Raw genomic sequence first — 18,751 nt, forward strand, 5'->3', positions numbered from 1 at the left:
ATACCCAGGATGGGCTCAAGGGAGCTCCCTGTTGGTCAGCTCCAGAATCCAACACCTGCTTCCAGGCTCCCTCCACTCCCTGCTGCCCACAGCTACAAAATTGGGTTTACAACAGCAACCAGCTTCCCACCCACTCCTCACTCCTAAAGCCAAGGAGTAGTACCATTGGAGATCTCAATGCTGGAGATACCAGCAGTGTTGAGACAACCAAATCACCTCCTGGGAAACAACAGCACGGCTTCAGTGCTGTCTCCACACCCCCAGAGACAGTCAGACATACCCTTTGTCATGACTGGACAGTGCTTTCTATCTCTGAACACTGACTGCAGTTTGTCCTCTCAGCAACCTTTTATGAACTGAGCTTGACATTTGTATTGAACAACACTGCATTTTCCTTATAATTTTCCAGGAAGCTCACTTTAAACAGAAATGCAATTTATTATGTTAAGAATGGCTCCTTAACCCAGCTTGATTTGGCTAAGATTTTATTTTATTAAGAATATGATTCTAATGCCTGGAATGAGGAAAAAGAAAAACTGCACATGTTCCTAAAATATTACAGATTGAACTCTGATGTCCTAGATACACTGTATGTAATAAGTCAGAAATAGCTGTAATATATATCCATATAACCACCATGATTAAAACATCTGGAAGGTAAGTAAAGTTGAAAGCCTTAATGAAAAATACAGTATGAGATAAAAAATCATATATTCTAACTTTATAAACTGCTATGAATTCAGCTGGGAAGAACCATATTACTATAGGGCATGATTTGAACAGTCTTCTAGAGAACAAACTCTAGTAGTACTTTTCAGGCTTACAACATAAAACAAAACATATTTTGGGAACTAATAAAAATAGGATGCTGACAGCCCTGGCATGCAGCTCTCCCAAGGATATTTTGCTACCAAATAAGAAAGGCTTAACTTCACAGTATAAAAAAACTTTCAGACTGCTAGATTCTGACAAACTGTGGAACTGCATTGGGTTTGTGTGGCAAGGTTTTGGTACCTGGGGTTCTACAGAGTGACTCAAAGTCTTCCCCATGTCCAACAAAGCCAGTGCCACCTGCCTTCCAAGATGGACCGATCACTCGCCAAGGCCAAGCCCAAGCCCATCAGTGTCAGTGTTAGTGCTGCTGGGATAATCATGGAATCATAAAGTCATTAAGGTTGGAAAAGACCTTCAAGATCCCTGAGTCCAACCTTACACCAAATGTCACCCTGTCAATTAAACCCTAGCACCAAGTGCCACATCCAATCCTTTCTTGTACACTTCCAGGGAGAACAACTCAACCACTTCCCTGGGCAGCTCACTCCAATGCTTAACCACCCTTTCTATGAAGAAATTCTTTCTGGTGTCCAGCCTGAACCTCCAATTGTACAGCTTCACACCACCTCCTGTTCTCCTGTCGCTGATTGCCCTGGAGGAGAGCCCGACCCCCACCTGGCTGCACACTCCTTTCAGGCAGTTGTAGAGACTGATAAGATCACCCTTGAGCCTCAGGTCCCTCAGCTGCTCCTCACAGGACTTGTGCTCCAGACCCTTCATCAGCTCTGTTGCCCTTCTCTGGACTCACTCCAGCACCTCAAAGTCCTCCTTGTAGTGCGGGTCCCAGAACTGGACACAGGATTTGTGGTGTGGCCTCACCAGTGCCAAGCACAGGGGGACAATCACTGCCCTGGTCCTGCTGGCCACATTATTGCTGACATAGGCCAGGATGGCATTGGCCTTCTTGGCCACCTGGGCACACACACTGGCTCATACTCAGCCAATATCACCCAGCAGCTCTGGGTCCTTTTCCCTGGGTTGCCTTTCAGCCACTCTGACCCCAGCCTGTAGCACAGCCTGGGGTTGTTGTGACCCAGGAGAAGGACCCAGCTCCTGGCCTCATGCTGAGCCTCGTACAGTAGGCCCATTGATCCAGGCTGTCCAGATCCTTCCTGCCCTCCAGCAGATCAGCACATCCACCCACCTTGGCACTGGCTGTAAACCTACTGAGGGTGCACTCAATCTCCTCAACCAGATAAAGACATTAAACAGGACTGGCCCCAATACCAAGTCCTGAAGAACACAACTAGTGACCAGCCATCAGGTGGATGTAACTCCACTCACCACAACCCTCTGAGCCTGGCCATCCTGCCAGTTTTAACCCAGATAAGAGTTACTTGTCTAAGCCATGGGCTGCCATTTTCTCCAGAGGAAGTCAGTGTCAGTAGCTTTACTGAACTCCAGGTACACTACATCCACAATCCCTTCATCCACTAGGCAGGTCACCTGCTCATTAAAGGAGATCAGGTTAGTCATGCAGGACCTGCCTTTCCTAAACCCAGGCTGGCTGGGCCTGGTCCCCTGGTTTCCTACACGCACTGCATGATGGCACTCAAGATGATCTGTTCCACACTGGAGCAGGGGAAGACTGTGAGGAGTTCTCCCCTGAAAAAGAAGGAATGGCAGAGACAACATGTGATAAACTGACTGCAGGCCCCATTTCCCATCCCTATGCTGCTCTGAGGGAGAAGATAGAGAAAATCAGGAGTGAAGTTGAGCCCAGTAAGAAGGGAAGGGTGGGTTTTAAGATTTGGTTTTATTTATCATTACTACTACTGATTCTGACTGGCAGTAAGTTAAATCGATTTCCCCAAGCTGAGTCTGTTTTGCATGTGACAGTAACTGCACAGTGATCTCCCCTTGTCCTTATCTGGGCCCATGAGCCTTTCACTATGTTTTCTCTCCCCTGCCCAGCTGAGGAAGGGAACAACAGAGCAGCTTTGGTAGCCACCCAGCATCCAGCCACAGTGAACCCAGCAGAGCACACAGCAATAAAAGCTTTCCTGTACTCTCTGTCACCTCAACTTCAGCCTGGAGGAAAATGTACTTTTCCTTTTCCTTCAGGGAAAACACTTTTAATTTTCTTGTTCATTCAGTTCTTGGCCCCTGACAAAGGAGTCAAAAGGGTGGCAGTTGCCAAAGTCACTTATTGATTTTCTTGGTTTATTTATGAATTCCAGACATGCAAGTGCCTGTCTTCAAATTTTAACAACTGGTATTTCACACCATTAAGTAAATTGCCAGGAGGACTACTTCCTTTCCATCCCTGCAACTTCCTGCACATAACTAGTGAGCTGCCCTCACAGAAAGTTCATCAAACTTTGGCTTTCATAGAAAGCTTTCAAATTTAGGTCTTCTTCACTAGAGCTGTATGTGAAAGTTACCTGCCTTTTCTACTTTAAATAAGGCTTTCTTCTGTGGTCTTAGTCTACCAGTATATGTGAAGGAAAGCTTTGTATTAAGATGAAAAGTAATAGGAAGCAAAGGGAAAAGTAAAAAGGAACAGTATGAGATCAACAGGAGGTTTCAAGGCTAATCCCAGTACAATACTTTGCAGTAATCTAAACAGAATGAGACAAAAGCCATGAATCACTCTGTCCAGGTCTTGGTTTCAGAGAAATGTGGCAAACACTTATATGCAGGCAGAAAAAAACACATGAACATAAATTTTTCAAGGATAGAACTGAAAACAATCCCAAACTACAAACCCTGTAAAAAACTAAGGGGGCAAACCCCCTTCATAACAAGGAGCATTCCTGTTGTTACTGTTCTCCTCAAGACCCTTCCCTCACATTGTTCATGTCATTAATTTTACTTTACATCACCAAAATCTCAGTTTTGTTTTTCCTTTTGATCCCATACAGAGCAAAAACCAAGACAGAAAGACTCAGATCACCTTGGCTGAATGAAAGATAGAGCACTGTCTCACCAGCCATGTAACCAGAACTCCCCAGCTCCTTTTGTACATGAGCTGCCTAAACCTGGTCAGACAAGCTTAAAACTTGAAACAGAGCCACCAGAAAAAGGGAGATTACAAGTGAACAAACCTGTAAATTCTTGCTGAATCCCTGAAATGATCAGTCAACTCCCAAGAAATTGTGTTGATAGTTTTTTTTATGTTAAGTGGATAATTGTTTGAAAAATACCTTCTTAAGGGGTGATGTTTTGCTTTAAGCTAATGAATGAAGATATAAAAACCCTTTACAAGATAAATTATGAAGATATTTTGCTTGAAAAAGTGAGAGTTTTTAAATTTAAAAACTACAATAAATATAATATTATTTAAAAACACAAAATACAAGAATCATAATATATTAGTGAGGTTCTATATTTTTAGAATAGATTTCTCATCAAAAAATCAATATCTAATTTTGCTCTGAAATACAAGAAAAATGTACTGTGCATTTAATATCAAAGAAATTTACACACTTTTTACATATACACTAGCAGAATCAATTGATATAATTCTGCAATTTCCACCTTTGAGTAAATACAGTTCCTTTCTGTGAGTATATTGAAAAACAGCCTCTTGGAGAAACCAAAGGAAAACAAAATACACTATTAAGACCGCAGGAAGTTAGGGATATGCAGAACACAAAGTAATTAAAAAAATACAGGTACACTTCTGAACAGTGATAAGTAAAGTGGGGTGCTTTTATGTTTGGTTGGTTTTGGTTTTGTTTTTTTCAGAAAAGCAGGTAGCTATGCCTTGGTTTCACTTTTCTTAGGTTTACTTTCTTTGTAAGGCTTGGGGTGTAACTGAACAATTACTGGAAGCCTTTGGGTAAAATGTACTTTGGTCTGCAAAACACAAGATTTTTACAGAGATATCCCATTTCAACAGACTGAAGAACTCTTTGGTTTTACTCCAGTTAACAGATGTGCTTCCAGTGAGACTTGTTCAAGGCAGAGAGTCACCACAGTTAATCAAACTCAGCAGAGACAGAGGGCCACAGAAATATAATGTTTTGCTGGTCCATGGCAGCAACAGTGTCACTTGTCCTTAAGATATGATTGCAGGCAAAATTGTCCTTAATTTTCACCTCTTTAACAACTTTCACCAACGTACTCTGCCTGTTTGCAGCAACACTAAGCAACATAATGTTGCAATTAAAGTCCACAAAGCAACTTGTACTTATTTCTGTACTGCCTAGTTCCATATTCTTAGGCACAAGCACAAATACACATATAAAACCTCTTTTAATTCTCATCCATAAAATGCAAACCCATTACCCTGACACTTCGCAGGTAGCATCCTGGGCCAAAATCAATAGAGTTAACCTAGGATGATCTAGAGCCCTCATAAATTCTGTCCTTTCTTCTAAACTGCCTCAGCTCATGCTCCATGTGCTCCATCAAACAGCTGCCTTCCCGTTCTACGTCTATAGCTAAAAACACATGACCAGCAGAACATTAAACTGTACCGCTGAAGTTTGTCATGCAATGTCAAACTTTCTGCAATAAATAACAGTACTAAGGAGACTCATCACTAAAAGTAACTAAAATACTTACAGCTTTTTCACATTTTTTTACTGCTCAAGCTTTCACATTTTTCATATACATCTATGCAATATCATTTAATCAGTAAAAAACTTAGTCTCCCAATGTCAAATGTTAAAATAATTCTAAAGTTAATACTACAAATAAGCAAAAGTGCAATTTTACTTTGAATATAACTTCATATAAAAGGCTAATTAAAAATGTAGAGAATAATGAATATAAATTTAAAAATATCCTGCTTTCTTAAAATTTTCAAGTGCTAAAGAAATTGTGCAAAGAAACAGATGAGAAAACTCAGACAGTTATTACATGTGATTTTGCATAGGTCTTGATGTTTTTTCCAAGACCAATGGAATCACTAAAAGAAAATAGTTACACTAAAAAATCGTGGCTCAAAACACAAGTAAAATATTCAATCATTCAGCTCCCAGACTGGTCTTTTCTTACATAAACTGCTTCATTGTTATTTCTTTCAAAATCCTATTACTAAACATTTAATCTTTAACATGACTAATACCCACAGATGTAAGCAGTTCATGGTGAAAACTTTGGATTGTTTGTATAGTGTAGGACCATAGATTCTCTTAAGTATCTGGAAAAAGAATGATGTATCAATAGAAGTATTACAAAATCTAGTTTATAGATATGATTTTGAACCCTTCACAGTATATTCAAAGACGTTTAAATTAATATGTTACAAAAATGCAGGCAAAATCTTCATGAGCAGTGGTTACAAGATTTTAGTGTTTGCTAGGCTCACAGTACAAAGAAAGTTAAAAAAAAAAGGTATGATCTTTTATTAGACCTGCTAGAATAAGATGTAGACAGAGTTTTGGATACATAAATACTTTGATCAATTCAGAGTATGTCATATTGGTAACCTAAAGAAACACTTAAGAAGACACTTCACACTTAGGTTGTTCAAGCGTGTGAAGACTTCCATTAGCAATTTTCAGAACAAACAGAGTGCTCTGCTTCTTGCTAAAAGCAGTACCCTTTTTCTCTCAATATAATAGTACTTACACTAAAATAGTGTTGTTGGGCTGTGCTCCATTCATGACCAATGTCCTAATAAATTTCACATAATGAAGTTCGAAAAGTAACTCTCAATTAAGGATCTTAAAGTAAATAACTGTATTCTGAAGCAAGGCATTTAAACAACCATTCTAGAAAGTCACTAGAAGTTGGTGTTTATCTAAAGCCCAAAATACATAGAAAATTATTTTTTCATTACACCTCAGATCCTCAATATTTGAAACAGTTAATTTGCCAAAGCCACCACGGTTATCACTAAGAAGTGTAGTTCTGTCTGCTAGGCTCATGCCTGATCAAAAAGCAACTCTCAGGGCACATAGTGATCTTCAGTGACTCCAGGAGGCCTTAATATAGGAAAGACAGACGAAAACATTAGGAGATTTCTAACACTACATTTTTATTACAGATATCTGAAAAAACTCCATATACAGACAGCTACATTCCCTTATCTTCAATAGTATGAACAGTGCTTACCATACGCAAAATGTACAAAGTCCTGACACTGAAAATGAGACAGACATAATGTGAAGAAACTCCAAAAATTTGTACCTAAATAGGTGTTCTACTTCAATCTAGAGCTGTCTGGAAACAGTTACTCATCATGCCGTGTCTCTTCATGCCTCTGAAGTGGCAACTGCATGACGGTTTTGTATGTCATTATTCTGAAAATTGCAGCTAGCACTTCTTGCCTCTGTAACAGTGCCAGAAAATATATTTGGAATATGGCTTTCTTGCTTAAAACTGCCTGGACATAAGTATCTGACATGCAATCAAATTTTGAGGATGATTACTTCAGTTCTAAGTACAAAGAACTACAATGCTATCCTATCAATTGTCTTATCTAAGAAACCATTAAATCAGACTCATAAGTTGTATTATTTTCTGCTTCTTGTTGTAAATATCAAAAGTAAGTCTGACTAAAATTTACTGTCTAGATTCCCAAACTAAGCTACACATTGCACAATATTTTACCATATCTATGAAGTATAAAATAAGGAATAAAACAACCACAATTCTTGACAGATGTAGAGATCTGATAAGGTATCTGCATCCTTACAGATTTAATACCTGGATTTGACTGAGGCAAATCATACAGAGGTGTAAATCTGGTGAGGTGTAAATCATTTCAGTAATTGTAAATTTATGCAAGTATTTTCAAAAAGCAGAATGAAACTACTCACTCTGTGTTTGTAACTGATGACATAAGATTTTTTTACATGTTTTATCATTGCTGGGAACTGAATTCAGACTATAGGCATGCAAGCTTTTTCCTCTAAAACATAATTGCATGCTAACATCTATTAATTAAAACTGATAGGCCCAGGAGAGTAGACAAATGCAGCAGTCACCAGTGGGTAGAGCGAAGAAGAAGGTAAAATGAGCTAGAGATTATAATTGGCTCTAACTATTGGCAACCGAAAACGGAATTTCAGTTTTGTCATTTTCCATCCTCAATAATGCCTGCATTTCAACAAGCTTGAATACAAGGGCAGCAGTATTTTTAAATACCATTTTCTTAAGGCATTAATCTCAAGTCTTAAAATGCTTAGTAACCACTTGATGAAGGAAGCACACTACATCTTTGTTAGATGCTCTCCTACCCAAGGATGCAAAAATTCTTTGTATGAGTCTTCAGAAATAAAAGGGCATTGACAAGGCTGAGAATTTCAAATCTGTCTTAATGCTGTTCTCCCTCTGCTATCTTCCAGAAAAATAAACATCAGGATAGTACCCTCCCCCTCTAAGAAGAAGCCTCTTCTACATAATTCCTTTTAAGATAAGGTTTATAACAACTCTGTACTTTGAGAAGTTCCTGCCCAGAGATCAAGTTTTTTCACTCAGTCTTTGTCTTCACCCTTCTGCAGGGCACAGATAATGCCCTGAATTTGAAGAATGACAGACTTCTTAGTTAGAAAGTATTACTGCAATGTCAGACAAAGCTGGCAATGAAGCTCCAGCAGAATCTTGTATCAAGTGGAGAATAATGTGGGAAGACGCATGCGCAGAAATAATGCCCTGTGCATTCCAATAAAGCCACTTAAACTGGGGCCAGAAAAGAGCTCTGGACAACAGTGAGCACCTCAGACATTCCAAAAGCTCAACATTTGCTGATCTGAAGCCTGTGTCTAAAAGATGGTAGGAATGTTTACTACTGTCTGTCATCCCCTATCACCTCCCATTCTTCTGTACCTTTTAAGAAATGCCTATCAATCTGCTATTGTCTGCTGACAGTTTCCTGCTCCTCCTCAGCAGTGAGATGGCTGCCCAGTAGATCAGTCAATGACTGCCTCATAATTGCCTTGCTAGTGACTGTGTTCAGTTCTGAATACGTTTCAAATTCTTAGTCTCCTTAGAAAACCCAGTCCACCCTCAAGTGAAAAAATCACTATCAATTCTCTGAAATACCCTGAAAGGCATGAAAACACTCCTTGCAGTTCTGAGGTCACCACAAGTTGTCTGCTTTATCAAAACACATTTATGGCCATACCTGCCCTCTCAGACTGATGAAAACCTGAAGCTTCAAATGTTGTAAAATTCCTTCTGATGCTTCCATTGGCCAAAAGGCCACAACAGATTCTGCACTGTCCAAATTCTCTCTTGTCCTCTCTGAGCAAAGGCCTTGGGCAGTAAAGAGGACAGGGTGAGGAGCCATGACCAAGGCAATCCTTTCTCTGAATGATTTGAGAACATGCTTAGATACTGGTCTCTCTTGTAAGCCTGAAAACATCCAGCATAAGTCTTGCACTAGAAGAAAAATCCCAGGGCGCCAACCAGCTGGAAAGAAGCCCTGCAGAGAAGCAACTGAGAATTCCTGGTCAACACCAAGCTGAACGTGAGCCAGCAACACACACTTGTGGCAAAGAAGGCCAATGCCATCCTGGACTGCACTGGAAAAGCGTCACCAGCAGATTGAAAGTGATGATCTTTGCTTTCTGCCACATCTGGATGATAAATCTACTTCTGGGCTCCTCAATATAAGACATGCTGGACCCAGTGCAAGAAGCCATAAATACAGACAAGGGACAGAAGCACATCACATGAGGAAATGCTGAGAGAGTGGGGCTGTCCAGCCTCAGGAAAGAAGACCCAGAAGTATTTTTACACATGTAAATGCCCAGTGGGGAGGACTAAAGCAGACAGAGCCAAACTCTTCCCAGACTTGCCCAGTGACTGGACTAGAAGCAACAGACACAAACTGAAACAGTTCCGTCTGAATTATTACTGTGCAGCTAGCTGAGCACTAGAGAAGACTGTCCAGAGAGATTGTGGAGTCTCCATTCTTGGAGATACTCCAAAGCCACCTGCACTTGGTCCTGGGCTACCTGCTGCAGGTGGCCCTGCTCTTGGTAGGGGGTTGTACCAGACAATCTCCAGAAGTAAAATAGTTTCATCGTGGTTTTGTAAACTTGAGTGTCAGGATCAGAGCTGGCACTGCCAGGAAGAGGTGCAAGGTAATATTTGAACAGTCTTTCTAGGTGATTTGACGCTTAAAATACCCATGCACACAGTAAGCAACCTGCACTCTGCTCCCTACACCACCATAGGGTCTGAAACATCGTGGTTCCAAACTGCTTTAAGTACAAAGGAAGAAATAAAGGCTCTCAAGCAGAAGCCTCCATTCCTCCTGCTCCACTGCAGAGAAAGTGAGATTCATGCAGCCATGGTAAGAATAAATAAGAGCGAGGCTGAATCAGGTATTGTTTATCTATTTCATCCTTTAATTCCTTGGTGCTAAATGCACAACCAGTTCCCAGAACTCTCAATTCCTCCATTGTTTCTCAGTGGAATTAAAGATAGGCTTTCGACCTTTCAATCTAAAGATAAGATAAAGCCAGACTTCCTCAAGATGGCCCCTTCACTCTCACTTTTATTTCTGGAAAGTGGCCCAGTTTCAACAGAAAGGAGGAAGAATGATCCTACCTCTTCCTTCCCTGCTGTTTATGGAAGCACAGTTCTTACCAGGGACTTACAGCATGCAGGCTAAGAAGGTGCTGGAACCATACCTCCTCCTGCTGCCCATAGGTGCTATACAAAATGAGGATGGCAGCAGCTGCCCCTTTGAGCAGTATTCCGTGTTTTCTAATCATGTTAGGTGTGGTCCAAGTTCTAGAAAGGGAGAAGGAAAGACACTGTCTCCAGAAAACTGGTTGAGAGCACAAGCCTCCTGGTCATTGCTTAATCTTCAGTTACACAGTAGTGAAGGCTGGAAGCTTCCAGGTGCCCCAAGGAAATGATAGAGAAGTCACTTTGCAAACCCTGAAACAGATATTCTCATCAACTGCAAATGACCAGGATTTGGCAGCCCTGAAAGATGAGCAGCTGCAATATCCCAGTTGATTCTAGAGATCTGAGTTTTATTAAAATTATGCTTGTGAGCCAACTAGGTGGTCAAAATAGGGTGTTAGAATGAATTTTTCCCTGATTATTAACTGCCATGAAAAATCCTGAGATAACTTTTAAGATGGGAAGGTTTCAAGTATGTGCTACCCCTCTACTGAAGCTACTCAATTAGAGTTACAAAACTACAAAGCACCTCCTGTGTCTTAGTTAACTTTCCTACTACTGCCACTATCTCAGCCAACAATCTCACAGCCTCCTTATGTCCCATCAGAACCTTAGCAAGAGCTTTTATCCCCCTTAAGTTTGCTCCAGCAAATGAATGCCATGGTAACAAGGAACCACCTCCTAATTATTGGCCAAAATTTGAACAGAACTGCAACTCAACGAGCTGTGTTCTCAGCTGCCACTTTCCACTTAGTACTTGCCTAACCCAATGAGATAAGGCACACAACTACATATAAGCAAACTTTATCGTAATACACACATATATATAATTCTGTGATTTCTCTGTGATTGATGTTTGCTGTACATAACTGTGTTTTTTTCAGCTCAAGGCACCTTATACCCACAAGCAAAATAGTTCTCTCAGGCTATCTAGTGTTTAAATATACACTCTAAATTTTCAAACTATTTTTTCTTTCAATTTTACACACACACACTTTTGCAAATGACGGTTGGTTTTGCTCTTCAGTCTCATTGAAAATATACCCTTTCATGCTTCTTCACAATTTTTTAGTCATATCAGTCACCTGTTGGGCAATATCTGGACTTCAGGCTACGCATCAGCCACTCAACATGAAACTCTTCCCTTCAAGCTACAGGAGTACCTACCAAGTAAAAAAGGAAAAAATGCCTCCAATGTGAATTAGTCTGCAGAGGAGGCCATGTTACTACTGTTCTATGCAAACATTTATTCATACAAGAACAGCAAAAGCTTGGGTGTCTAAGGCCAAGTACTATTAAAAGAAATAATAAAGACTATAGTCTTCAGAGATATGCACAAAATCTAGCAAAGTCAGTGTGAAACAGGCAAACAAGAGTAGATGAGAGTTGAGCATAGCATGGTAAAGCCCCATGTACCCAACAGACTGCTCTCCATGCAGTTTTCAAAGGTGTGGCAAATAGGAAAGTGCTGTTCTCCCAGCCACAGAGAAACAAAATACAAAGCTCTGAAGCTCCAAGATGAGATAGAGGACCTACTTCCTACTCCCAGGCTGCGAGACTGCACTGAAGAGGTTTCAGTTTCTACTTAGTGCCTGGCAAGCGTCAATATCTTTATGCAGATTTGAGTCTTCAGTGCCATGCAATAGACCGGGACCAGAGTTCATTGAATGAAGGCATGGATATGGTCTCAGGAATACCTGGTGACACTGTCCCTGTTACAGAAGGAATGCAGAAATTGCCTTTGAATGCGAAGGCAAGTTCAAGGCAATCAGTTAATGGCAAAGTGTTCCTCAAGCCAAGGAACAACTGTTCGTAAAACATGCAAAAGCAAGAACCTTCACAAAAGCCCAAATTCCTCAACACATTACTCCATTGTATTCAACAAGTCATAGGACAGCAAAGTGCTCCCCTTCCACAAACACCACCCACAGCAGTATGAAATCCGGTATCAGAAGGGTGCAGGGAAGACAAGGTCCCTGCCACTGACCAGGTGTGCCTAGGAAAAAAAAAGTCACTCTGGCCAGTATAAGATGTACACCTTTATCCTAGGGGGGTGACAAGCTCTGTTAGCCCCACACAGCTGAAGGAAACTCAGCAGACCAACAAACTGACAGACAGGCAAGTTCCTGGAAAGCAGCGAGCAGGTGGTCTCAGACGGAAGGACGCATGTAATGCTCCAGTGCAGGCAGTGAGAAGAGCTCAGTGTCCATAGTCCTGCGCCTGCAAGAGCGCCCTGCTCGCGGCTGGCACGCTGCAGTACGTGCTGATGTCAGCATGAACTGGCAGAGAGGGTTTACAAGGAGGCTTTTAGCTCAGAGTCACAAACAGGGATCAGGAAGACAGAGAGGTACAGACCTGAAGGAGAGGGACACAGCCTCTTTACTGATGACCCTAACTGCTTCCACTTCTCCTGAAATCCATATAGTCCACTCACACAAGCACTTCAAATTCCCCTGGATCCACAATGTTGTCACCAATTTTATGTGAATAATATAGTCATTTAACCAATATTTCTTCCTTTTGTTTTCTGCTATGAGGAGTGCTGGAAAGGAAAATTACAAGTACTGTTTTAGAAACTTTCATTGCTATCAGGACATCCAGAACAGGAGAGAAATGCTGCACCCTTTTTAGCCCTTATGATTCATGAGACAGCACATATCCGGCCTCTGATCAGCCCAGGATTGAAGGTAGCCTAGTTTGCAGCACTGATTCTCAGCTTCACTTTCAGGGAAAATTACAGATTTGCATGTGGGTGTTACAGATGGAAACATTTCTCCACCAGGTGGTTTTAATGAAAACTGGTGGCAGTTTTGTTGAGACATTTGGATAATCAGAAAATCTTTTAACAAAGATAATAGGAAGGGGTGGTGATGATATTTGACTTTTACAATATAGCTGTGTCATCTGATAGCACCACTGTATATTTGTAACAACTCATTATAAAATTATGGAAGCAAATTCTTGTCAAAATTCCAGTCTTAAAAGAGTTACTCCATGGAAAGGTGTGTAAAACTCTTATGCCAAAAAGAAAGTGCTCAGCATACCGAAAAGGCAAATCATCTCAGAAAATCTAGTGGCTCTCTCTAAGAGTTGAATCATAACCCATAAAAATATATATATACTGTGACTTGATTTTTACAAACTAACAATACAGCTAAAGCGAGTACACAGGTCTGGTTTTCAATGTATTTTCCCTTAATTTCTGGCTCTTTAAATAAAGACAGAAATCTATTTAAAATCACAATTTCTCAGGCCAATGGAGAGTACAGACTGTTATTCTCATTATTTGAAAGAACTTTTGTAGGGAAATAAACTTTGAAATTTGGGCATTACAAACCTTTGAAGATAATGCAAAGTAATTTCTAGTTAAATTCACAAAGCACCATTTTTGTCCTCTTCTAAAAATTATATTTTAAGTGTCCTAACTTCATTTAGTGAAACTGCTGAAGATTCCCATAATCTCATAGGAAAGGAAATATCAGTCCAGAATTCAGAAACACAAATGCAAAAGAAAAAAAAAAAAAAAAAAAAAAAAAAAAAAAAAAAAAAAAAAAAGAAAAAGAAAGGGGGGAGGGAGAGAAAAAAAGAAGAAAATTTATTCTCCACTCAGTGTTAACAAGAATAGGCTGAGAAAATATCATCTCTACAAAAGGAAGTTCATTCTCACAGTGACTGTAAGATTTATAGCATTCTTCTACAACAATTCTCATCACAGAACCAGTAATCTTCACAGAATAAAAGCTGAATATTTGTAGAGAAGTAGCTGAGCTGCAGGACAAGGAACAGAAAGATACATGTAGTTTAGAGTCTTTGAGCTACTCCTTTATTTAATTTTTTTCTGATTAACAGAAACTGAGGAGGGATCCTTCACTCACGTTTCCCCACGGTGACTAACAGAATGCATTCCCACAGAACATTTCTCATTCCAATCACCCCACCTCCAAGGGTAGCCACACCCCAAGCACAATGAACTGCAACAGCAAACTGAACTCTTCGTCTTGAACTGAGATCCAAGCACCACAGTGCCGGACAGCTCCCAGCACTGGCAGCTGGGCCTCAGTACCCACCATCGCACGGATCTCTAGCAGCCCCTGTAAAAATTCAGAGTCAAGAAGGAATAGGAAGGGACAGGGACAACAACGTACTAAAACGCCGTCCCAGCTTCACCACGCACAGCGCACGGGGCGAAGCCGGGAGCCTGCGGGGCTTTGCTCCCAGCCGTGGGGACGCGCTGGCTCCTGCATGGCTCGAGAGGGTATTTCCGATGCAGCCTGAAGAAACACCCAGATCACGTCACACCTTCAGCGCATCCCTTCCGAGCACAGGTGCGCGCAAGCAGGCGGCAGTGAGGTAAGGATACACCTCCTGTGGCACGGAGGGTCTGCGTGGCGTCAGAGGCTCGCACTGTCACCTCTCCCACCACCTCCCGCCCGGAGCGAGCAGGCCTGACGGGCTGTCAGAAGAGGAGAAACCGTGACTCTCCTCCACAGGCCACGACTCCAATCTGTTTATTCTCATCACTCGCAGTAGGCGATTCAGCAACGTTACGTTTGAAGCCTCCGACTGACGGAGGAGGCTAAAAAATGTGATCACATGCGACGTTCGGCAGGGATGAGGGGGTGAGGGAAAAGGTTCAAAAGAGGCTGTGGGGATCTGGTTTCCAAACATGGCACCTACCCACACCCCGCGCTCCCCGCACCCCTCCCCGTGCCGCCGGCAGCGGGATAAACCCACTCCCCCGCCGTCCCGCCACCACGCACGCACGCCCGCCCGCTGGAATGAGCAGTGCGACTAATTCCATCTATTTCCTAATTACGAACGCCCTGCTGCCCCACAGTGCGGTGCTGCCCGTAGCTGCCCGCCCTGGAGCCGGCAGGCGGGCCGGGGCCGGGGCCGGGGCCGGCGGCACGGGCGGGCGGAGCGGGGGCCGGGGTGTGCCGGGCGGGGGCAGCCGCCCCAGCCCCGCGGCGGGCGGCAGCGGGGGCCGAGCCAGGCGGGGGCAGCACGGCAGCCGCGGAGGCTCCCGCACGGAGGGAAACCCCACCCAGCGGCCCCTCCTGGCAGAGGCGGGGTTTTGGGGACCCCAAAGGAATCCCACCTCGCCCCTCACCCCCGTGTCGGGGTTTCCGCCCGCCCTGTGCCGCCGGCTCCCTCGGGGCGGGGAGGGCCGCCGTCCCGCTCCGTCCCGCCGTGCCGGGCTCCCCCGGCGGTGCTGCCTCGGGAGGAGCTGCCCGGGGTGGGGGAGGAGGAAGTTACGGGCCGGGAGCGGAGCGGGACCGGGGCTCCGCGGCGCCAGCCCCGCCGAGCAGGGCGAAGCCGGCCGGCTCCGAGCACCGGCCACCTCCCGCTGTGGCAGCGCCCGCTCCGCCCGCCGGCGATCGGTGCATGAATGAGTGCCTGAATGAATGAATGACTAGCGTCTGCTTACTTGAGCATGGCCTCTTCTTTTTCTTCCTCCTCTTTCTGCCGGTCCATCACTGCCATGATGATGTTCCTCTCCTCCTCTGTCAGGTGGCTCAGGTCGGGCAGCTCCTGCATCGGGGGGGGCACCGTGGGCGGGCGAGGGCCGCGGGGCCCCACCGAAGAAGACATTTTCTTGCCGCCTCTCCCTTACACCTTCTACCTTTGCACGGCGAACCCAGCCAGCCTCTCCTCCGCCCCCTTCACAGGGTAGTCCTCCGAGCAGCGGCAGCCGGCAGCTCTCTGGCAGCAGCGGAGGAGGCGGAGACCCAGCCTTTCATGGTTGCTTGCATCCACCCCGGCCCGGTGCTGCCGCTGCTCGCTCCCTTTGTTTCCGCGGCTTCGGGGAGCTCAGGGGCTGCCGCGCCGCCGCCCGCAGCCCATCCTCCCGGCGGTGGGCGTGCGGGGCGGGGGTGCGGTGGCGCGGAGGGCTCCGGATCGCCGCCGGCGGGCTGCGTGCGGGAGCGGGGGGGCGGTGCGCGCCGCCGGCCGGCCGGGAAGGGCGGGTGCTGCCGCCGCCGCCGCGATGCTCCGCTGCTGCGAGCCTGGCGCTGGAGGAGGGAGCGAGGGAGGGAGGGGAGCTCGGTGCCGGTGAGGCGGAGTCCGAGGCGCGGCGCCGCTGCCTCTGCCCCTGCCCGCGCCGGGCACCCGGGCCGGCCGCGCCTCTCTCTCCCCGCCGCCCCCCGGGCTCGCCTGGCGGCCGCACGGCCACGGCGCTGGCTCCGGCACCGCCGCCCTCACGTCCTCCTCCAGCTTTCCTCACCGCAGGTGCTCGCCCGGGTTCCCGCCAGGGCTGCAGGGCCACTCGTGGGAGGCGGGTGCGGGTTTGCTGCGGGGCTGGCTGGGATGCTGGGAAGCCTTGGGCATCCAGTGCTGCCGGCGCACCCCCGGACGTGAGCCGTGCTGGCCCCCAGCTGCAGCCCTCTTGCCTTAAGCCAGCGCTGTCGCCGCTCGACCGTCCCTTCCTTAGAGTCCTACGCTTCAGCACTTTCTTCATACGCTTCTTAAACCCCGTTAGTGCCACCCATGTCATAGTCCACACACACCTCTCATGTGGGTGACAAGGGCTCTTATCGATCAGACCCATTTTTTAACTGCTGTGACCCACCAAAACTGTCAACGAAACATATCACAGTGCCGACTGTTCAACTTAGGTGTTAGTGCACAATGAAACAAAACGTCATGTCCAGACACGGATCGCTTCCCTGCCAGTTTCTGGTCTACTAGCTCTGAGTAACTTCATTTTGAGGGGCTGGTAATGAATGCAACAGCTTCTCTCTACAGGAGATCATCTGCATGTAATCCACTGGCCAAAAGCTCATGCCTCTAGCTCTGAAGTGTCCTCTGCTCACACATGTGCCTGTCAGTGAATGAAATCATTCAGGCTACTTAGAAATGCGAAGTTAAAATACAGAGAAAACTGCACTTTCAGGTAAAATGTGAGCTACTGCTAACAGACGCTGATACTTAAGACGTCTCAGTTATGCTTCTGCTGAGGTCACAGCATGGAAACAGCTCTGGTTTCCAGAGAGATCATCTGATGAGCACAAACCAAAGAGAAAAAAAATATATGCTGGCAGTGTTCAATGCTTCTTTCTGCCAAATTTGCCAGGTTTGGAATAGGGAGAGGGACCAGATTTCTCCCAGCCACACTAATACCTCTCACACAAATTCTGAAAGCCAGGAACCTTCATGACCCTTTGAACTTGAGAGGAATTACTGTGGCCATCTGCCTGTGTCCCCCCAAGAGATTTTCTGCAGGACACAATTTTGATAACACAAATTATAAAGAAAAAACATAATAAGCACTATGGTTACCACCAGAACTTTAGTAGGATAATGTCCGAGTTCAGTTCAGAAACTGAAGTCTCCCAACTTTTCCAGCACATGAAGAAAACAGAAACTTGAATGACCAACAGATGGCTCAGAAGAGATTACAGTGGTGTTAATAAGCACAACACCATGAAAGGCTGGTAAATATAATAATGTCACACTCAGTTTAAGACACAACCCCTCTACTAACTCGTGTGGTTATTTGTCCCAGGGCCTGGCCACATTATTACTGCTAGATGTAATCCTTCTAGCTAAGTACTGACAAATCAATAAAATCACTTCCCAGCATCTGTGACCAGCAGGGAAGATAGCCTTCATGTAACAGGCTGGTGCTGAAGAATTTATCCATTCATTAACAACAAGCAGCCACTTCAAGGAAGCAAAGGAAGCTTCCACTAAAGGAAGCAAGACTGAAAAAAATAAGATTACGAGAAGAAGGTGAAGTACCACCATATGTTTACCATCAGAAATAACTAAAACATGACTGGAATGGTACTACTAGATATGATGATCATGTTGTTAGAGGTATACATAGGTAGTCCATACTCAATCCTTCAGATAATTTGGGGGGATCCTGAATATGCCAAGTAAAGGATGTAGCTCAAGTAACTGCATTCACTAGAGCAAGTGTTCACGAATCACAACTTTAAGCACAAACTAACCAAAATATAAAAGGTCTAAGACCATAAGATGCAAGTGTCTCCAAGATAATTTTATGAAGAAAATATTACATTAGGCTATCCTACTCACCTTTCTGCTTATTAATTACTGACACAGTTATTTATATCTGTTCTGTATTTGTGTTAATTGCTTTATACTGGGTCAAGCACATGAAATCTTACTGCTCTGTGGAAAGTACAAAATGAACACAAAGAGTATAGGTTCTTATATACAGTTTCTTATAACTTAAAAGGGAAAGCTGAAAACTCTTGCAGAATACAGGTTTTGAAAGTTATGGGAGTTGGAGTGTAGATTTGCTCCAAGCCAATATTGTGACAAAAACTGTTTTGCTGAAAAGCACATAATCACAGAAACATTCAGACTGGAAAGCACCACTGGAGGACATCTGGTCCAGCCAACCTGG

At 44.3% G+C, this 18,751-nt stretch overlaps 1 protein-coding gene across 1 annotated transcript in view; it reads right to left on the reverse strand.

The window, feature by feature from the left end:
• RIMS1 (regulating synaptic membrane exocytosis 1) overlaps positions 1-15,966 on the reverse strand; it is a 305,714-nt gene extending 289,748 nt beyond the window's left edge. The window contains exons 1-4 of the mRNA XM_041410580.1: positions 15,803-15,966; positions 13,518-13,528; positions 2,339-2,355; positions 983-1,033 (exon numbers count right to left, since the gene is read on the reverse strand). Coding sequence (XP_041266514.1) covers positions 983-1,033; positions 2,339-2,355; positions 13,518-13,528; positions 15,803-15,966 — 243 coding nt within the window. The remainder of the gene's footprint in view (positions 1-982; positions 1,034-2,338; positions 2,356-13,517; positions 13,529-15,802) is intronic.
• Between the last annotated feature and the right edge of the window lie 2,785 nt (positions 15,967-18,751).

The sequence above is a fragment of the Onychostruthus taczanowskii genome, unplaced genomic scaffold (genome assembly GCF_017590055.1).
Source record: "Onychostruthus taczanowskii isolate IOZ18803 unplaced genomic scaffold, ASM1759005v1 scaffold33, whole genome shotgun sequence".
NCBI lineage: Eukaryota > Metazoa > Chordata > Aves > Passeriformes > Passeridae > Onychostruthus > Onychostruthus taczanowskii.